Here is a 17478-nt window from a genome sequence, read left to right on the forward strand (position 1 = left end):
CATCCACCCACCCATCCAGTTCAAGTTGAGATGCTGGGCTGACGGGGACATGGGACAGTGTACAACAGCATCACACACATTTTTTTTATTTCTGGTTTGACTAGCTCCGGAAATAAAAGGGGAGCTGTACAAACACACTCACAGAACACCTCAGATTGTTTTAAAGGCCCTCTGAAATATCAGTTGTGAATTTAATCAAATGAAATTTCAGATTTATGCCAAAGACACTGACACTCATTTACTTAAAAGTGAAAGCCACCTGAATGGGTATGAACATGCCTGAATTTAAAAAACCAGGGCAGTAGCTGTTTTTCTCCATGTTACTGGCAGGGCAGAGCTGGGGAATGTCTGGTTTCATGTTGACAGACTGAACCTACACCTCCTTTGCTCATCTGATGTGGTTTTGTTGTGACCTACTTAGATAGTCTTACTGCAGTTCTGACCAAGGCTTTTTTTCCACACTGGCTAATTTCCGATGATCTGCAGTTTGTTAATCCCATCTGCTCTAACTCATTCTGTGCATCCCAGTAGCATTTGGGACAGAGTTCATGGCTTCAGCCGAGGCACAGCTCATGGGGTGACTCAGAGCTCACAGGTGCCAGTGAAAAATGAGACTGGCACTTTGTAAAGTGGTGCAAGCTGATTTCCAGAGTCATGTGCACATCTTCCTCCACTTGGAAACAGTGAGACTGCAGGCCTCCAACACATCAAAACTCAGGCACTTCTGCTTTTTGATCTCACTTTTCATTGTACACCGGAGTAGAGATTTTGAACAACACTTCATCCATAAATAATGAAGCTTGATCTGGAATGAGATGCACTTAAGCTGATGAAACACAGGAAATTTCCTTGTGAATACTGTCTTCCTTTTTTCTGTGAAAACAAAAATTCAGAGTTTGCCAAGGATGGCTGGAAGTAGCTGGTCACTAAAAGGTGAATCATCAGTGTGTCCTTGAGAATGCCTCTAAGAAGAAATTAGAAATTAGTTTTCCGCAAATTTGCATGGTCTTAGCTCATAATAGCTTTTGGAGTTATTCTTTGCTTTTCTGGGAAGCCCAGTGAAAAAGCCAGAAGTTCTGTGGAAAGGGATTGAGGGAGAGTCAGTGGGATTGTGGCAGAGAAGGACAGTGGGGGCCATGTGCCTCTCTCCTCCATGCAGTACGGCTCGTGCTCTGGCCCCAGGACAAGCAGAAGCTCCCCAGCTGTGCAGCCCAGTCCTCTTTGGCAGGTAGTTATCCTGTTCTCCTAGAAATCAGAGAAAAATACCATTGAAAGCACCTCTGGAGAGCTCCAACCCATCCTCTGCTTACAGCGGGTCCAGCTTCAAGGGCAGAGGAGGTTGCTCAGGGTCTTGTCCAGAGAATTTTTGAAAATGTCTAAGGAATGGAATATCTTGATGGATGGAGTGTGGATGGAGCTGCTCTGGGAGATCTGTCCTTGTGCTGCACCACTCTCAGGGTGAAGAACTCTTTCTGTTGTGCAGCTGGAAGCCCCTTTCTTGTACTTCATAGCTGGTGCCCTGGCAGGCATCTGCTCCTCCTCCCTGACAGCTGTGCCCAGGGTGATCTGAGGCAGGAGTAGCTGTGTCCATTCCTGGTGGTTTAAAATCCAGCTGTGGCAGCTGTGCTGACCAGGGAAAAGGGCATGGCCAGAGTTCTGTGTGATCTTCACCAGTGGCGAAGGGCTCCTGCCCTTGTCACCAGAGCAATGTTCAGTTCTGTACCGGGCTGGTGCACAACAAGAAAAATCTTAAAACTCTCTTTCCCAGTCATGTGAGTTGTTTGGCATAATGGGTAGGTCATCTGGCCTGAGAAAGAAGGCCAGAAATTTTACTGGTTTGCTTTTTATTTGCTATTTCTTTGCTTTTGTTTTGTTTAGGGTTTTTTTGGTTTTGGCCTTGGCCTCAGACTCATTTTTTGGGTTGTTTTTGTTCCTTGAATCTTTCAGCTGGTGTGATCAGAAAGCTCCAGCTTGTTTTGTTTTACTGGCCTTTTAGCTGTCATGTGCTTTTGATCATGAGGACTGGTGCAGAAAAGGGATGAGTACAGATGTAACTCTTCAGGAGGTGACTGACCTTGTCCTCACTGTGCCTGCTGGCCCTGGCCAAAAGGAAACCACAGATGGGGTTTGGGAGCCATGGGAAGGATTCAGGAAGGGATGTGGAAGGAAGGAAGATTTAGCCAGGAAAGTAGAGGCCTGGCAACATAAACACAAACCCAGGACTGGACCTCACAAAAGCCAGGATCTGAAGGAAAAAAAAAAGAACAGGAAAAGGGAAAAAGGTAGACGGAAAACAGGAGTCCCAGGGTGCATCAGAGAGGGGAGCATCAGAGCAGCTGGAGGCAACAAGGGCTGTGGGGCCAGGCTGCTGGGTGAGAACAGGAAATTGCAGCCAGCAGCACGTAGCAGTCGGTCAGCTACTGAGAACTGCCTTCTTCCCACTGAGAGCAGCGCTGCACACACGCTCAGCACAGCACACGCTGGGTGAAGTAATCACGGGTGATACCAAATTATAACCTCACAAGTATTCTGTGCGAAGAGACGGTGATTTTCATGTCCCATCTCTGACTCATCAGCAGGAAATAATGCCAGACCTGTTGTTTCCAGTGGGAAGGGGCCAGTCCGTGTTACTGCCACTGAGGTAACCAAGCCAAGCACCGCTCCAGCATCGCGGTGCACTTGGTGTTTCAAGGACTTGGTCATAAGGAAAGTAATAATTTTGGCAGGAGACTGCTTCTCACTTGTGGTTTTCTGATGAACAGCTACTGAGCATCTGTTGATTAATTCATGCACTGAATGTTGCTTTTAATAGATCACAGGAATTTCACAGTTGTTTAAGCTCATCTAAGATGATGTGGCTGTAGGTAACATAGTGTTTAGTTTTAATTCTTAAATTATGCAGAGCAGCCTAAATAGATAGCTGTGTAGAACATCGAGGGCAGGCACAGGTTTTGTGGTGACCAGCTGTAACCTTGTGCTGGAAATGCTGGGGAAGGTGCTCATTTACAGCCCAGGACTTTGTTCTCCCTCGGGAGTGGAGTCTGTCAGCTCTAAAGGCCAAGGGCATGCCAGATTTACTCTGGGGAGTTGGTTTAGCTCTTATGATGGTCTTTGTCCTTGAAGACACGTGGGTTTGCCTTTTAGATTATCTAGAAACATGGGGATCTCAGGCATGTTGAAGTCACCCTTGAGTCAGTTATCTCTGGAACAGTGCTGTACTTCTCCTGCAGTGGCGTGCAGCAACAGTGGGGGGAGGCTGCCAGATGTAGGGAAGGTGGAAGTGCTTCAAACAGATTTACTGTAAAACTATCCTACAAGTGTTTAAATACATCAGTTCCCTTCCAAGCTTGGATTCATAGTAAAGATATAATATTTCCTGGGTTATGGAGAGGGTTTCAGCTCTAAACTCACCTGAAGCCAGATCCTGATTCTGGTATGGAATATAGTATAGGCCAAAATCGAAAATGAGCCCGTGTTTTCAAAGACAAAGTCAGCAATACTGAGAGCACCAAGATCAGCTGTATCTGTAGGCTGTGTGAGGAGGGAATGCCTATGGCTATGTCACCACAGTACCAACAGGGCTACAAAAGCCTTTGGGGGCTTCAGCATCACCCCAGATTGGTGCTGAAGATCTTGGCAGCTGGGATGAGGGTGCTGGAGAGCTGCATTGGCCTGAGAACAACCTCTGTGCAAATGGATCATCTCTCACTCCCCTCTCTCAGTCTGAGAGGGAAAAAGAGAGAACTGGCAGTACTTTCACAGGGCAGATGAATGATCTTGGTTTTTAAACTCGGGACATTTCTTTATTACACAGGTGAAGGTTCAGCTGCCACTAAGGAGGCAGGGAAAGCATCAGCATGTGATTTGCTTTATTATTTTGGGATAGATGTGAGAGATTCTCTTAGGCTGGCTGAAGAAATGCTGAAAATACTTTTAGATCCTTCACTGTACAGAGTTGTTTTTCCATTTCTTTATGTGCCCTAGCATGTACAACATTTTATTCTCTTGTTCTCTAGCTATATGCAGTAGGCATATGCCTGGGTGCATATATATACACAGACTTGCATGTATAAACATAAATAAATACATAGGCAGGCAAATTCCAGGCACTAGTTCTGAACAGATAACCTCTCCTGTTGCTTTATTGTTGTTTGAAACTATTGGATGCTTGGTTTGTTTGCTTTTCATTGCATGTTTAGTCTGGTTTTGACATGCTCAATCTGGACTTTATCCAGGAGGAAGCAGTGACAATGGGAATCACGTTGCGTGGCTGCAGCCAATGCCCAGCAAGATGTGCTGCTGTAGCCAGGCACCAGAGGTTGTGATTCACCTGAAATGCAAAGGGGATCAGCTCCTGGAAACAGAGACCCAAAGGGCATTGAGGAGTGTCCCCAAGGACACTGCCACGTCACCTGCTGGCTCTGCTAGCTGAGTGGCTCAATGCACAGCCTGGGGAGACTGAACTCTTCGTTGCCTTGGGTGGGCATGGGGTGAGGAGCACCTTGCTGAGGAGTGATGCCAACTTCTCCAGCCCTGACTGCTTTTCAGGGAAATGCAGCTCTCCCAAGCCCAACCTCACATCTTCATTCTTGGCAGCAGAGGTTTGTTCATGCTGGCTTGTGCCCTGCCACACACCAACAGCTGCTCTGCCAGGCGGGCAGACATTGGGCTGTCCCCATGCACAGAGCCTGCTGGCTTAGCAACAGACAGGCTCTGCTGGCTGCACGGTTCAGACCCTGACAGGTATGGCCAGGAGGTGCAACCCCAGAGACAGGACACAGAGGAATTTTCCTCTCTTGTTTTTTTTTTTAAACAGTGAATTTTTTTGACTGTGAACTCCGGCATTTCGTGAATATCAGAGCTGGTGCTGTGACTCATCGAGTCCCTCTCCCAGCAGTGTGTGATGGGCCTTCTGTCTCACGACGTGACTCTCCCAGCACAAACGGGCTATGTTTAGTGACAAGCTTCGGCAGGAGGCTGTTGCTGCTTTACAAATGCCTAAACTGAGGCACAGAGAGGCTGGAGAAACAGGTCCAGAACAGACAGCAAGTCAACGGGTGAGCTGGGAAGCATCTCACAGCGTCTCTTCCACCTGCTTTCTGACCAACACTTTGTCTTGAAACCCAAACACACTGGGGAAACCTGCTCCCACTTTTTCACCCCAGTCTCCCAGTAAAGGGTTTTGGGTTGTTTACAGGCACAGATGGCTCTCACCAACACCATTTACTCATCTGTCCATTCTGCACGCTGCAGGCAGTGAGCCGGGCTGGAGCCCAGCACAGGGCAGCTCCATGCTCCTGTCTCCTGCCCATCCCAAGGACACAGCCACACTGCACAGGCCCCGAGTCTCCTTCCCAGCGGTGGCCAAGGGCTTCTGCACGCTCTCAACATGAGATGTGAGAAGGCAGTGATGACTAAGTACCTTACTTTTCCATTTCTTCCTGAATGTCTTCCTCAAGTCAATCTACTTTCTTTTTCAAAGGGCTGTTCAATGCTTCATCTGAAACCAGCATGGCAAGTTTGAGCCTCCCCCACCCTGCCCCAGGTGTGGTTTCTGGAGTGTATTTATGTATTTGTTTCATGTGTATCCATCCCAGAATTTGATGGCACGTTGCATGTCTGTGTGTGTAGGGGAATGACAGGGAAAGAAGACAAGAGCAATAGAAAGCATCATTTGTAAATTAAGAAGAAAAAAAAAAAATCAAGAATGGGACAATCAATTATGGCCAGGCCAGAATTAGAATTTAAACAACCAAGTGCCCCCCTTTCCCATACCCAAAGCCAGCAGAGGCTGTAAGGAGGCATCTTGGGAGGCAAAGGGCAGGGTAAGCCTGGCTCCCCAAACCTCTCCAGCTGCTCCTCAGTATATAAAAATCACAGAAACTTCTGGTATCTGCACCTTCCTCTGGCAGCCAGTGCCTCCTGGACTGTGAGCACAGCCACCTCCTTTTCTGTCCAGGACCTGGTTGCCACCAGATTCCTTGGACATGGGCCCACGTGCTGCAGGGAACCGCGGGTGCTGTGCCCACGTTTGCCCTCGGTGGGCAGGCGCAGCTGCTGCCCGGACAGGAGCCATTCATCACCCCAGAGGTGAAACCCCAGTGCCATCTGCAGAAAGCCTGGCCCTGCCTGGGCCCTGCCTTCCTTCCTGCCCAGCTCACCTCCTCACTGCCTGCCCCTGCCCGGGGTTCCTGTGAATGCTGAACTCCTGTTTGTCAAGGGCAGGGTTCAGTATTCTCTGGATTACATTCTTACTGGTCTATAAATTAAAAGTTCTTCCTCTTTCCTTATTTCAGACTATCCCAAAGCCCTTCTGTCAATGGGAATTAACAAATCTTTGTGACAACTCTGATATACAGAGTGTTTGGTTAGCTGGATTACATTTACTGGTGCCAGCTGCAAATGAGTCCAAGTATCTGTTGTAGTCATGAGGTGCATCTGCTGTGACATGTCTACAAACAAATGGCAACTGGAAAAAAGAACAACTGTGCAAACAACTGCATTTCTCTCTCACGACAGTAGCCTGGAGCTGCTGGGCACTCCCAGGACTTGTCAACTCTTGCTCACACGAGCATCTTGCTCTCAATCTGCCTCCAGAATTGCCAGCCCTCACAGGAGGAAGTGCAGGACCCTTCCAAGAAGGACTCCTGTGTTCTCTGCCCTTTGCCAGTAATGGGACAGCCTGGCAAAGGCAGCTGGGACAGCTGGAAGAGAGAAGTTTCACAACTGAAATGACCTAAGTATTCTGTTCAGTACCCATTAAAGTCCAAGCAGAGAGAAAAATAATCACCTGAAAGTTCTGCTTGGTCTGGTACATCACACTCTCACATCTTACTGTCAGAGGCTGCTGCTGGTGGGCTTCGTGGGCATGCTCTGAAGTGTGAGAAGTAAAAGAATGTTCTGCTTTTGCTATCTCTGCAATCCCTCAACAGGACAGCAATTGCTTTGTTGATAAAACACAGCTCCTGTTCACACCTACTTCACAAATCACTTTTGACACACAACATGCAGGACCCATAGGACACAGAGCACATCCCCTCCCACGACCCTGTGGCCTGTCTTACCCTGGATAGAGAGCAGGGTCCTGCATCCTGGAGCATGGATAAGGGGACAAATGCAGATTTTAGGGAGGTAAAGTGGAAAAACAACAATAACAAAGATTTAATGCTGCACAAGTGCTAACTATCTCATAGGAAAAAGGGGATATACTATGAAGGAAAGAAAAGACAATGGAAGGAAGGCTATCTAGCTGTGCTGGGCTGGTAAATACCCAGGCAGGTGCTCACTCTCCTCCAGTCAGGTGGAGGAGAAGATCAGAAGGACCAAAGTGAGAAAGAGGGAATGTGCTGGAACAATGGCAGTTTAGTAAGTGAAGCAGAGCTGTACAAGCAAGAAAGCAAAATAAGGAATTCAGTCACCACTTTGCATCAACAGGCAAGTGTTGGGCCATTCCTAGGGAAGCTCATAAATGTTGCTTGGGAAGACAAACATCATAACCTTGAACATCTCTCTTTCCTCATCTTGTCCCTGAGCATGATGTTCTGTGGTGTGGAATATCCTTTTGGTCCCTCAGGGTCAGCTGTGTGTCCCTCTCAGTCTCTTACCTCCCCAGCCTACTCACTGTGGGGGCAGAGTTTGGAAAAGAAAAAGCCTTGATGCTGTGCCAGCCCTGCTGGACAGTGGGTAAAATAAAAATGCAGGAGGGCAGGTCTTCTTAATTAATTTCAGGTCTGAAAGAGGGTTGCATAGTCTCAGAGTTTCCGCTGGGACATATAACATCACATCCCTCTGTCCCAGTAAAGCAGTGATGGCTCAAAGTGATCCATGCTATTCTAAACCCAGAAATCTGCAGCAGCAGGGAAAAACGTTAACAAAAAGGTGTTTGTTTACTTTAAAATACCCTTACAAACTAAACAGCTTAAATCCAGGTTGTGTACAATGAACTGCACACTGTAAAAAAATATTTTTCTTGGTTTGTCTGAGAAAAACGTGCTGATGGCAAGGTCAAGCCTGGTTTGTTGTTGTAGCTAGGCACCATTCTTAGCAAACTGCTAGCCTCAGTCGGCCATTGTGAATAACAAATGGAGGTTGCATAAGAAGAGAAGCTCTGTGAACCTGCCTGAAACCAGCTGGTCGTGCAGGAGCACCCTCACCCTGCTGAATCACGGGGTGGTGGCTGTTGGGGACACAGCAGATAGGGCCAGCAGACCCATTAGGTGACCTTCGCTGGCCACCTCTGCATCACAGGCCAGTATTATCCTCTGTGAAACCCTGTAATGAGCCCCATAGCTTGTATTTCAGGATGTGTGGCCGACACTTAAATTCCATGGAATTACACTGCTTTAATTGGGTGCCAGAAAGACATAAAAAACCTATCACTTCCACTTTTGCTCTTACAAAATTCAGCCTGACTTTCAACTGGAATATTTCAGGCTGAGGTCACTCAGGTTGTTTGTAAGAAGCAAGTCCTGGTGTCCTGAACAAATTCCAGTTGAGGTGATCCTATTCTGCTTTGCCACAGCTTCCCACCACTGCTGTACTGGCTGTGGTGCTCTGCCTTTTCTGCCCTGCCCCACACCTCAGGGCTGTTCTGCACTGCCAGCTGCAGACCCTGCTGTGGGCTTGGGTGGAGATTCTGGGATTCCCAGAGGAAATACCAGAGCAGGGTCAGCCTGATTGTGGAGTGCAGCTCCTGTTCCTGCTCCAATGGCACAAACAAGCCTGTCACACTGGATCCACGGTGTCCCTTGGGAAATGTTCTGCCTCTTTCAGAGCCCACCTTGACACAGCTGCTGTCTTTCACTGTGGGGGAACACAACTGCTGCTGTCCCGTGTGGGCACTGGGGCTGGTGCCTTTCCTTGTGGCTTTCCTGGATAGATGGTTTACAGGATCAGCAAATCCAACACGCTCAAAAGGTGCTGAGCCACCACACGCACGCAGCTGCACAGCACCTCCATGGTAAAGCTGATGCTTCCTGAAGTGTTGGCCTTACAGCACATGGACTGTGCAGCAGACAGAAAAACCCTGTTCCTCCTGACTTTGCTGTGTGGCAGCGTGGCTGGAGCTGCTGTACAGCACTGCTGGCCAGCCCTGGCTGCTGTAAATCTCTCCTCTCTCCAAGCACAACATCTTGGCTGAAAAAGCGCAGGTATCTGGGGAAAGGCAGGCAGGCAGCAAGCTCGTCTTCAGAGATAGCTGCACTTGTGAAATAAGTTGTTTCCAGATGCCTTATGATCCCTTGCAGTGAGGGCATTAAATCAATACCTATTTCACTCCTATAGGCAGGGTCCTGCTAATGTCAACAGCTGATACTTGACAACATGAAGTAATCCCAAAAGTGAACTGCCCTGCAGACGGAGATATTCCTTGGAGTAAAGATCTGTTTAGACCAGACTGTTGTGACTGAAGCCAGACAACCTGCGAGGCCACTTGAGAGACACTGCACTTGAATTCTGGAGAAAGAAGGACAAGAGATTCGTGCATGGCCTTGTGTGAAGATCACTGGAGCGACGTTTCTGGTGAGCATTTTCCAGAGCCAGTGCTGAGAAGACATGGTGTGAGCAGTGCTGTGGGTCAGAGTGGCGCAGGTGTGTGCCCTGCCCTTGGCTGCAGCTCACTGGCCTTGTGTCTGAATTCACAAATTTGCTTTCTTCTGGTCAGCAAGTCCAGCCAATGCTGGGAGCAGGCAGTGCTCAGTGCTGTCCACATCCAGCCCCGAGGGCCAGGGGCAGTCTGTGTGTAGAGTTTGCAGCCCTGGATTCAGAGTCCTGCTGCTTTGGCTGTTACACAGAATCCCATATTCAAACCCTGAGTTTCCTTTCTGCTCCATGTGCTGGGGAATTTCTGGTTGTTAATTTTGCAGAGGCACCCAGCAAAGCTGGGTAATGCAGAGAAGCAGCCTCAGACTGCCTGAGTGTGGAAGAAGTTACACATTTGGCATTTGAGAAAATGTATGCAAATAGCTTTTCCAAGGCATTCTCATCACCATCCACATTTAAAGCAATTAAACCTCCCTCGGAGCGATACTTCCATGCAATAAACATTATACAGCACCTCACCAGTCTCCAGCACAGCCAAATAAATAATTGAAGACAATGATTCTGAGCATTGAAGTGGTGTTCTCTAGATAGGGAATAAATCAGCTGCAGCAGCAAGAGCGGCAGCTGTTTTTAGAGCTGGTGAAGGTCTCTTTAGCATGACTTCACCTTTCCTGCTCACAGTCATGCTCACTTCTGCAAAGATCTGAGAATCAGATATTTATAGAGGATAGCAGGAGTCCCACAGCAAACAGGATCAGAATCAAGCACGACAGGAAATCATTAGGATTTCCTCAGAATAAAATAAATATAGTGAAGGTGCAATGCTCCTTCGGGGAAAAGCAAGAGCACATGGCACAAGCGGTGCTAGTGCCAAAAGCGGGCGGTAACTGAGCCCAGAGGAGAGGGAACCCGAAAGGGCGGCAGTGCTGGCTCCAGCAGGGCTCTCCCGGGCTGAGCTGCTTCCCGAGCCTTGATCCAGCACATGCCCAACCCCTGCAGGGCTCGGAGACTTTTCAGCAGGTACCTGAGTGCTCTGTCAGACTGCAGGTACCTGAGTGCTCTGTCAGAGTGCAGGGGAGCAGGGAAAGGGATGCCTGGCTGCAGCCCAGCTGGCCATGTGTCAATGTTACCCTGCTCGTGTCAGCTCCACATCACTGCTCTGCCGGGAGGAAAACCTCCAGAGCCGTGGCCAGGAGCCCCTGCCGGGCTGCTGCCAGCTCCTGGTGGCAGTCACTGCCCAGGGAGGGCTGCAGGAGCAGCTTGGAGGCCTGCAGGGAGAGCTTCCAGCCCCGTGCTTCTCATGGGGACACGTGTGACATGGGCCCTGGAAAACGAATGCCCAAGCTCCTGCTGGCTGTGGGGGGCAAGGCGAGCCTCCCCTCCCTCATCTGACCGAGAGGAGCAGAAATCACCCTGTGCCATGTTCACTGCATGGCTTCTGAGTGACAAATCCAAAAACAGAGCCCGACCTTGCAGCAATTTTAAGAGAAATGAAAGGCTGCACATGTTTTAAAGAAGTCCTACAAGCCCTTTCCTTGTACATCAAAGGGCAATGACTGCAGAGGCAGCGCCTGGGTGGTCAAGAGGTTCATCTCTTTGCCTTTCTAATTAAATATTTATTCCAGATAATCAAAATCCAAGTTAAGAAGAAGATTAAGGTGGCTGGAAGGCTTCATACTTTATTCCAGCAAAATACCCAAAGATATTCACAGGATTAATTATGATTTTGTGTGTGGCTGAAAGTGCAAGGAGGGATCCAGAAGAGAGACATTTCATATGGTCACCTGAGCAGCTTGCCACTGGTCAGCAATTCAGCAGAAATGATTAAACCCCCATCTGTAGTAGCTGGGAAATGTTTTTTTTTTTTTTTTTTTTGCTTCACATCAGAATTTATGTTCTGCATTTGAACCATCATGCTTAATGTGAGTGTGGAAGGTTCTTGTTCACCATCAAACTGTTTTCCCCTCTTGGGAATCCAATTAAGCTATTGGCCTTTGTGAGTTAATTTTACATTATGTAATTATGAGTTAATAGAAAGCAATTTCCTCTGAAATGTTCTTCTGTTCCTGGTTGTCCTTGTCCCTGGATTTCTGGAAGGCCGCTGCATTTCTACATGGTGTGAAGTTGTGAAGTCAGGTGGCTTCAAGAGAGGCAGAATTTCATCCTTCAGCACTTTCTTGCCTCCACTGGTAGTTTTGAAATCCAGCTGTGTGCTTGAATAATGCAGATGTTTTTCCATCCCTGTCACCCAGCAGGAGTTTCACCTCTGCCTGCATTGCCTTTGCATCTGGTTTTGCCTGATGTCCTTGCAATCCTTCACAGACCATGGAAGAGGAGCACTGGCCCCAGTGGAGAACTTTCTGGCACTCTCCTCTGGACCTCCAGGTGTACTGGAAATAGCCTGTTCATTTTCTGACTCTTAGACAGTTTGGGCTGTCTGGCAGTAGTTTACCCCAGCTTTTTGATAGGGACTTTTTGAAACGGTATTGTAAAATCTGGATAAATTACTTGCACTGAATTACACAATAATTTTGTCTCATCATCTGAAATTTCCTTCCTTGGGAAGTTTTGGGAAGTATAGCCTGCTGTATTCCCTTGACTGAATATTTAGATCTCAAAGGCATTTTATGAGTCTTTGCACAAGTCCACTTTGACTGGGTCAGATGATCAACCTTCAGAGGTGGGCTGATGCAACAAAATCATTTGAATCTCTGCAATGTGCCATGAGAAGATAAACTGTCAGCCTATTTCTGTGATGAGAGCTACCTTCCAAGTGAACGTGGAGCTTTGCAAAGTCGTTTCTGTGGATGTTGCCTCCTTTTGGGAGCTGTGACACATCTGTTGACTCTTGCAGAATGAGTCACCCCTATGGTTAGGCACATTACAGGTGCTACTGAGATCAGAGCCATAATAGCCTTGTTAGAAAGTGCAGTGGGTGGCATAATCTGAGAACTGGTCTAGAGCACTCCTGTGCGCAAGGAGCACCTTGCAGCCTTCAGCGGAGTTTTTCCATCTTAACAAACAAATACCTGCTTTTGGTTTTCTCTCTGTCACTGCCAGCACACCGATGTGAGATTAAATAGCTGCATCTGTGGGTGGCAGTGGTCTGATACCCAGCCGAAAACGCCAGGGCCACTTAGGTGTGCTCTTATTGCCAAATTAAGTACACACCCTGTTGTGTCTTTCTGAAAACCTGCTGCATCAATAATTATGTCTCTGATCTGGCACATGGCGTATGCTGAGTATTTAATGCATACACTGGGGCTGTGGGTGTACATGTAAAAAATATTTACATTCCTCCTGTGCATGGGTCCTCTGCGTCCTGGGGACACCGTGCTGTCTTTAAATGGAGCAGGAGCAAGCCTCATGGTGCAAGGAGACATTTAGTAGAACACAGAGGGAGCACATTGCTCCTGCAAGGCCGAGAGCTGGTCAGCATCCAGCCCGCTCATCGGGGTGGGCGGTGGCAGCTGCCCCCCACACGCAGCACTGCAGCAGCGTGTCCCTGTGCTGGCAATGCACAGCTCCAGCCCCCCAGACAGCCCCGAGCCATCAAAACCGCTCTCCCTCCAGATACAAAATGTCCTTCATGTGGATACATGCTCCAAGGGTGCAGCTACATCTTCTCGGAGTGCAGGTGCACTGGCAGGACCTGTCCCTCCATTCCTGCTCGTGGCCCTGCACTAATAGACCTTGCCTTTCCCTTGAGGCTGTCGGCAAAGCTGCTCACACAAACCTGCCTAAAGTGTCTCCAAGGCAGCACGGGCTCGCTGAACTCTGAGGAAAGCGGGACTTTGCTGCTCCCCACAGCTGGGAGGGCTGCACTGGCTGGTGCAGGCTGGAGCTGGGGCAGAGCCAGGGCACGAGCGACCCGTGCACTCCTGTGACAGCCCCACTTGGCAGCGTTCCCGCCCCGAGTCCTAACCTGGCCTGTGGAATGATCCGAGACTTTGAAACCTCTTGTCCTGTTCAGTGGGATATTTTTAATTGGAAAAGGGTGACGAGTGGGAGGATGGCTTTGATGGATACTCCTAATCTCATAGCTGGGATGCAGTGGAGGAGCAGGGAGGGGGGAAGAGAGGGGAAGAGACTAAGCAAAAAACAAGGGTCAAAGTGAAGTGGGTTGACTGGAGGCCTGGGGAGAGAGGGAGATGGGAGGTGAGTCAGAGCAGGGCAGGCATGTCCCAGTGCAGCTCCAAGGCTTCTCTGACTTCACTTGTCTGTGACAGTCCCCATTGTGGCAGCCCAGGCCTGGGAGCGAGTTTCTGGGTGGCTCCTCCAGCAATGTCATTGCTAATTAAATATGTTCTAAAGGTTAGATTATTGGTTGTGATGATGTCTCACCTTTGACCATGTCTGCATCAAACAAATCATAAACCAACCAAGAGATCTTCTTGCCTTTCCTTGCCCAAGGCATCCTTTTAGGAGTTGGCTAAACGCTATTTTGTGAACAGCAAATCCAGCCGCCACTTGGCCATGCAGTTCTGCTGCAGTACTGTGGACTATCAGAAGTTAACAGGGCTCAGGATTTAATGTATTTCAGTGAAGGGAGTGATAGAGCGGCAATCCTGGAAAACAAGAACGAGTACCATTCTCCCGGGCCATTGCAGCCTGCCTCAGGGCCATTGTCCGGGCCCAGAGCCGCTGCCGAGCGTGCCGGGGCTAACGGCGGGTATCCCCGGAGCATGGGCGGCACAGCAGGACCCGGCCGGCCGTGCCGGGATCACCGCCGGTACGCCGGGCCCGCCGGCGGGGCGCGGGGCGGCGCTGGCCGGGCGGCCCCGGTGCGGCGGAGCTCCGGGCCGGGCCCGCCCGCCGCCGCGCCCCGCCCCGGCCCGCCCCGCCGCGGCACATTGATGCGGCGGCGCTGGGCGCGGGCGGCGGCTCGGAGCGGCCCCGGCGCGGCGCCTCCCGCCGGGCCTCGGCGCATGTGAGCGGCGGAGCGGCGGCGGAGCGGCGGCGGCGCCGCAGCGGCCATGCGGTGGTGGCCCCGCGGCGCCTGGCGGCTGCTGCCCCGGCGCTCGCTGCTGGCCGCGCTCTTCCTCTTCTCGCTCTCCTCCTCCTTCCTCTACTTCGTCTATGTGGCGCCGGGCATCGGTAAGCGGCGGGCCGGGGCCGGGGCCCGGCGCGGGGGGCGCGGGCAGGGGCGCGGGCGCTCCGACTGCCGCTGGAAACGCTGAGTAATCCGCGCCCGGCCGGCCCGGGGCCGCGGCATCCCCGGCGAGGGGCGGCCGGGCCCGGTGCTCCCGCTGCGGCTCCGCCGTGCCCGGGGCCGGGCAGCGCGTCCCCATCTCCCGCCGCGGCCGGAGCGGGACCGGGCGCTCCCCGGGGCGGCCGCGGGGCCGAGCGGGGCGCAGCCAGCCCGCTCCCGCCTGCTGCCCGTCCCGGAGTGCGGTTTGGAGTAGTGGAGTGTTGTCCAAGTGCTTGTGGTCTGAACGTGCTCCCTGGAGGAAATCCTACTCTGATTGTCAAGTAGGAAGATGAGAAGTGTGTATTTTAGAAAGAGAGGCTGCTCGTTCCTATGTTCCCCGTCATAGCTCCATGGGGAACTGGAGAAGCCGTGTGTCAATATGGCCAGCACCCGGTGCTGCTGGGGCTGTCTGTCCATCTCCGCAGAGATACGGGAAGGCTTGTGCCCGGAAAGCATCTGTTCGCTTCATACGGTGTATCTCGTTTCTGCAAGGAGCCAAGGCTCATGGTTTGGCCTTCAACCAAACTTTGGCAACAATTTATTTCTCTAGAAACAGCCCTTTGCAAAGAAATAGGGAGTTTCTCCTTGAAATGTCATTGGTATTGCTCATGCCATTCCTATCTTGGACATCCCAAGGAGATCTCTGTGCGCTTTCAAGGTGACTTCTGTGGGTTTTTATTTACAAATGATGTCCCGTGGCTGCCTCTGGGCTTTGGGAGCCTTTCCCAGGGCTGAGTAGGGGTTGGCTGGTGTACGAGGCTCTGCTGGTTCCTGGGCACATCCCAAGTGAGGCTGTGTGTGCTGAGCCTCGCCGTGGTGGCCCACGGCTCTGCTGTCCCCAGGAGCAGCCCCCAAGCTCCTGGCCACCGGCTGGAGGACGGATTCACGGGGGTGGCCTGCTCCTCCGTGGGCACAGCCTGGCTCGTCCTGTGCACGTGCTGCTGTGGGCCAGTGGCTCTTTGTCCCCTTCGTGGGGCAGGCACAGGGACTGGCGTGGCTGTGGATGAGCTTCCCAGGCCCAGGTGGAATCGCACTTTAAGAATGAAATTTCTCTTGTAAGGATGGCTTTTTTCCTTTTTTTGGAGTATTCTGATTAATTTCATGTTGCTTCTGCATGGTCACCAGTGTTAGAGGTGGTGTAGGATATAAATACATTTAAGGCTAGTTCTGTGCCAAGGGGATTTTCTCTGTGTGGACCTCAGATAACGTGGTCACATCCTACCCAATGTTCTTGCTATCTGTGATGCCCAAAGAGGAGGCAGGGAAGTGTTAGTGGTCCTTGTCCCTACCCACCCATGGATGTCAGTGATGTTCTGAGTCATCTTCTCATCAGGTGACAGAAGATCTGCTTCCTTTTTTTTTTTGTTGTTAATTTATTTTCTCTTTCGGCCAAAAATGTTTCCTCGTGAAAACCCAGCCCAGTATTCCTGGGAAGGCTGGGCTAATCCTCTCAGCACCTGGACTTTGTTTTCAGGCTGCAGGGGTGAGTAGAAGCTTGAGAGAAGAGCGAGTAAGATAGGACGTGAGCAGAGCTGGGGTTGTGAATAAATTGACCATGTGCAGGTGATGGAGAGATGCTGTCAGCAGAGAGCTCTGGGGCATTTGTCCTGCCTGCTGCTGCCTCAGTGCAGGAGTGGGGCTGGACTGCTCTTCTGTGGCCACTGAAGGCCTGGGGAAATGTAGGGTGTGCTGGGGAAGTGGCTGAAGAAGGACTTGCAGTTCATTGGCTAAACTACCATCAGGGAAGTGATTCATCTAGTGATTAATCCATTCTTTGATTGTACCTCAATTGAAAAGAAAAAAATCCAAATAAATGGGACCTGAAGCTGCAAGTGAGCTTGAACCAGCTGGAGCCTGGAAGGGCTTTTCTCTGCCTGGTGCCACAGGCTGCCGGGAAGGGTCTGCAGTGGCCAGCGCTGCTCGTGGGGTCAGCAGCTGGTGGTGGCAGGGCTGCAGCCAGCCTGCCCTGCCTGGGCTGGGAATGGCCCGTGGCAGGATGGCATCCCCGTGGCAGGGTGTGCTGCCACCATGGCTGGGAGCCTGTCCCCGAGCCCCACGCCTGTGGGGGGAAATCTCACGGGCGCTGCCGAGGCGTGCTGTGTTCAAGCAGTTGTGTGCCAGTGCCAGGAGAAAACTGGGACAGTTGCACTTCTGGGTGCTGTCTCAGCGCATTGGTGTGGAGCTGGCACGCTTGTCAGCTGGAAAAGCTGGATAACTGCTCCTGGTGCCCTTTGGAGATGGGGAAGGGGGGACTCCAACCTGGGTTCTGAGTTGCCTGCCCAGTGCTGGCCTGCTACCTGATTGACCGTGGTGTTTGGCTCCTCACAGCCCAGGTAACCCAGCAGTCTGCTCCAGACGGAAATGCAGGAAGAAATTTATGTTTACTGTCAGCAAATAACCATGCTTGGCTCCTGCAGGGAGTCCAGGGCTTTTGGCCTGACGTTTGTGTCGTGCCTGGACTTACGTGATGCCCAAGGTAGCTCCTTGTTTCTGTTCTTCACCAAGGTTTCCTCCTACGGAACTGAAATGTTCTTGTGGCCTCAAGTTTGTGCAGAGCGATCCAGTGTAAACAGCCGGTGCCACCTCCTTCCCAGCTCTCACATCCAGCTCCTGCCTGTCCTCCCCACAGCCCCGAGAGCTCCATCCGGGCTCCCAGCTCGGGGCTGAGGTGCTGGGGAGGCAGGCGATGGCACAGGCACAGCGGGCTCTCCCTGACCCCCAGCTGCTCGCTGGCCCCGTGCTTGTGT

General features: G+C 51.0%; 1 protein-coding gene across 1 annotated transcript in view; it reads left to right on the plus strand.

Moving 5' to 3' along the window:
- Positions 1–14394: 14394 nt before the first annotated feature.
- B4GALT5 (beta-1,4-galactosyltransferase 5) overlaps positions 14395–17478 on the plus strand; it is a 32743-nt gene continuing 29659 nt past the window's right edge. The window contains exon 1 of the mRNA XM_030288459.4: positions 14395–14637. Coding sequence (XP_030144319.2) covers positions 14517–14637 — 121 coding nt within the window. The 5' untranslated portion in view covers positions 14395–14516. The remainder of the gene's footprint in view (positions 14638–17478) is intronic.

The sequence above is a fragment of the Taeniopygia guttata genome, chromosome 20, assembly GCF_048771995.1.
Source record: "Taeniopygia guttata chromosome 20, bTaeGut7.mat, whole genome shotgun sequence".
NCBI classification, from domain to species: Eukaryota; Metazoa; Chordata; class Aves; order Passeriformes; family Estrildidae; genus Taeniopygia; species Taeniopygia guttata.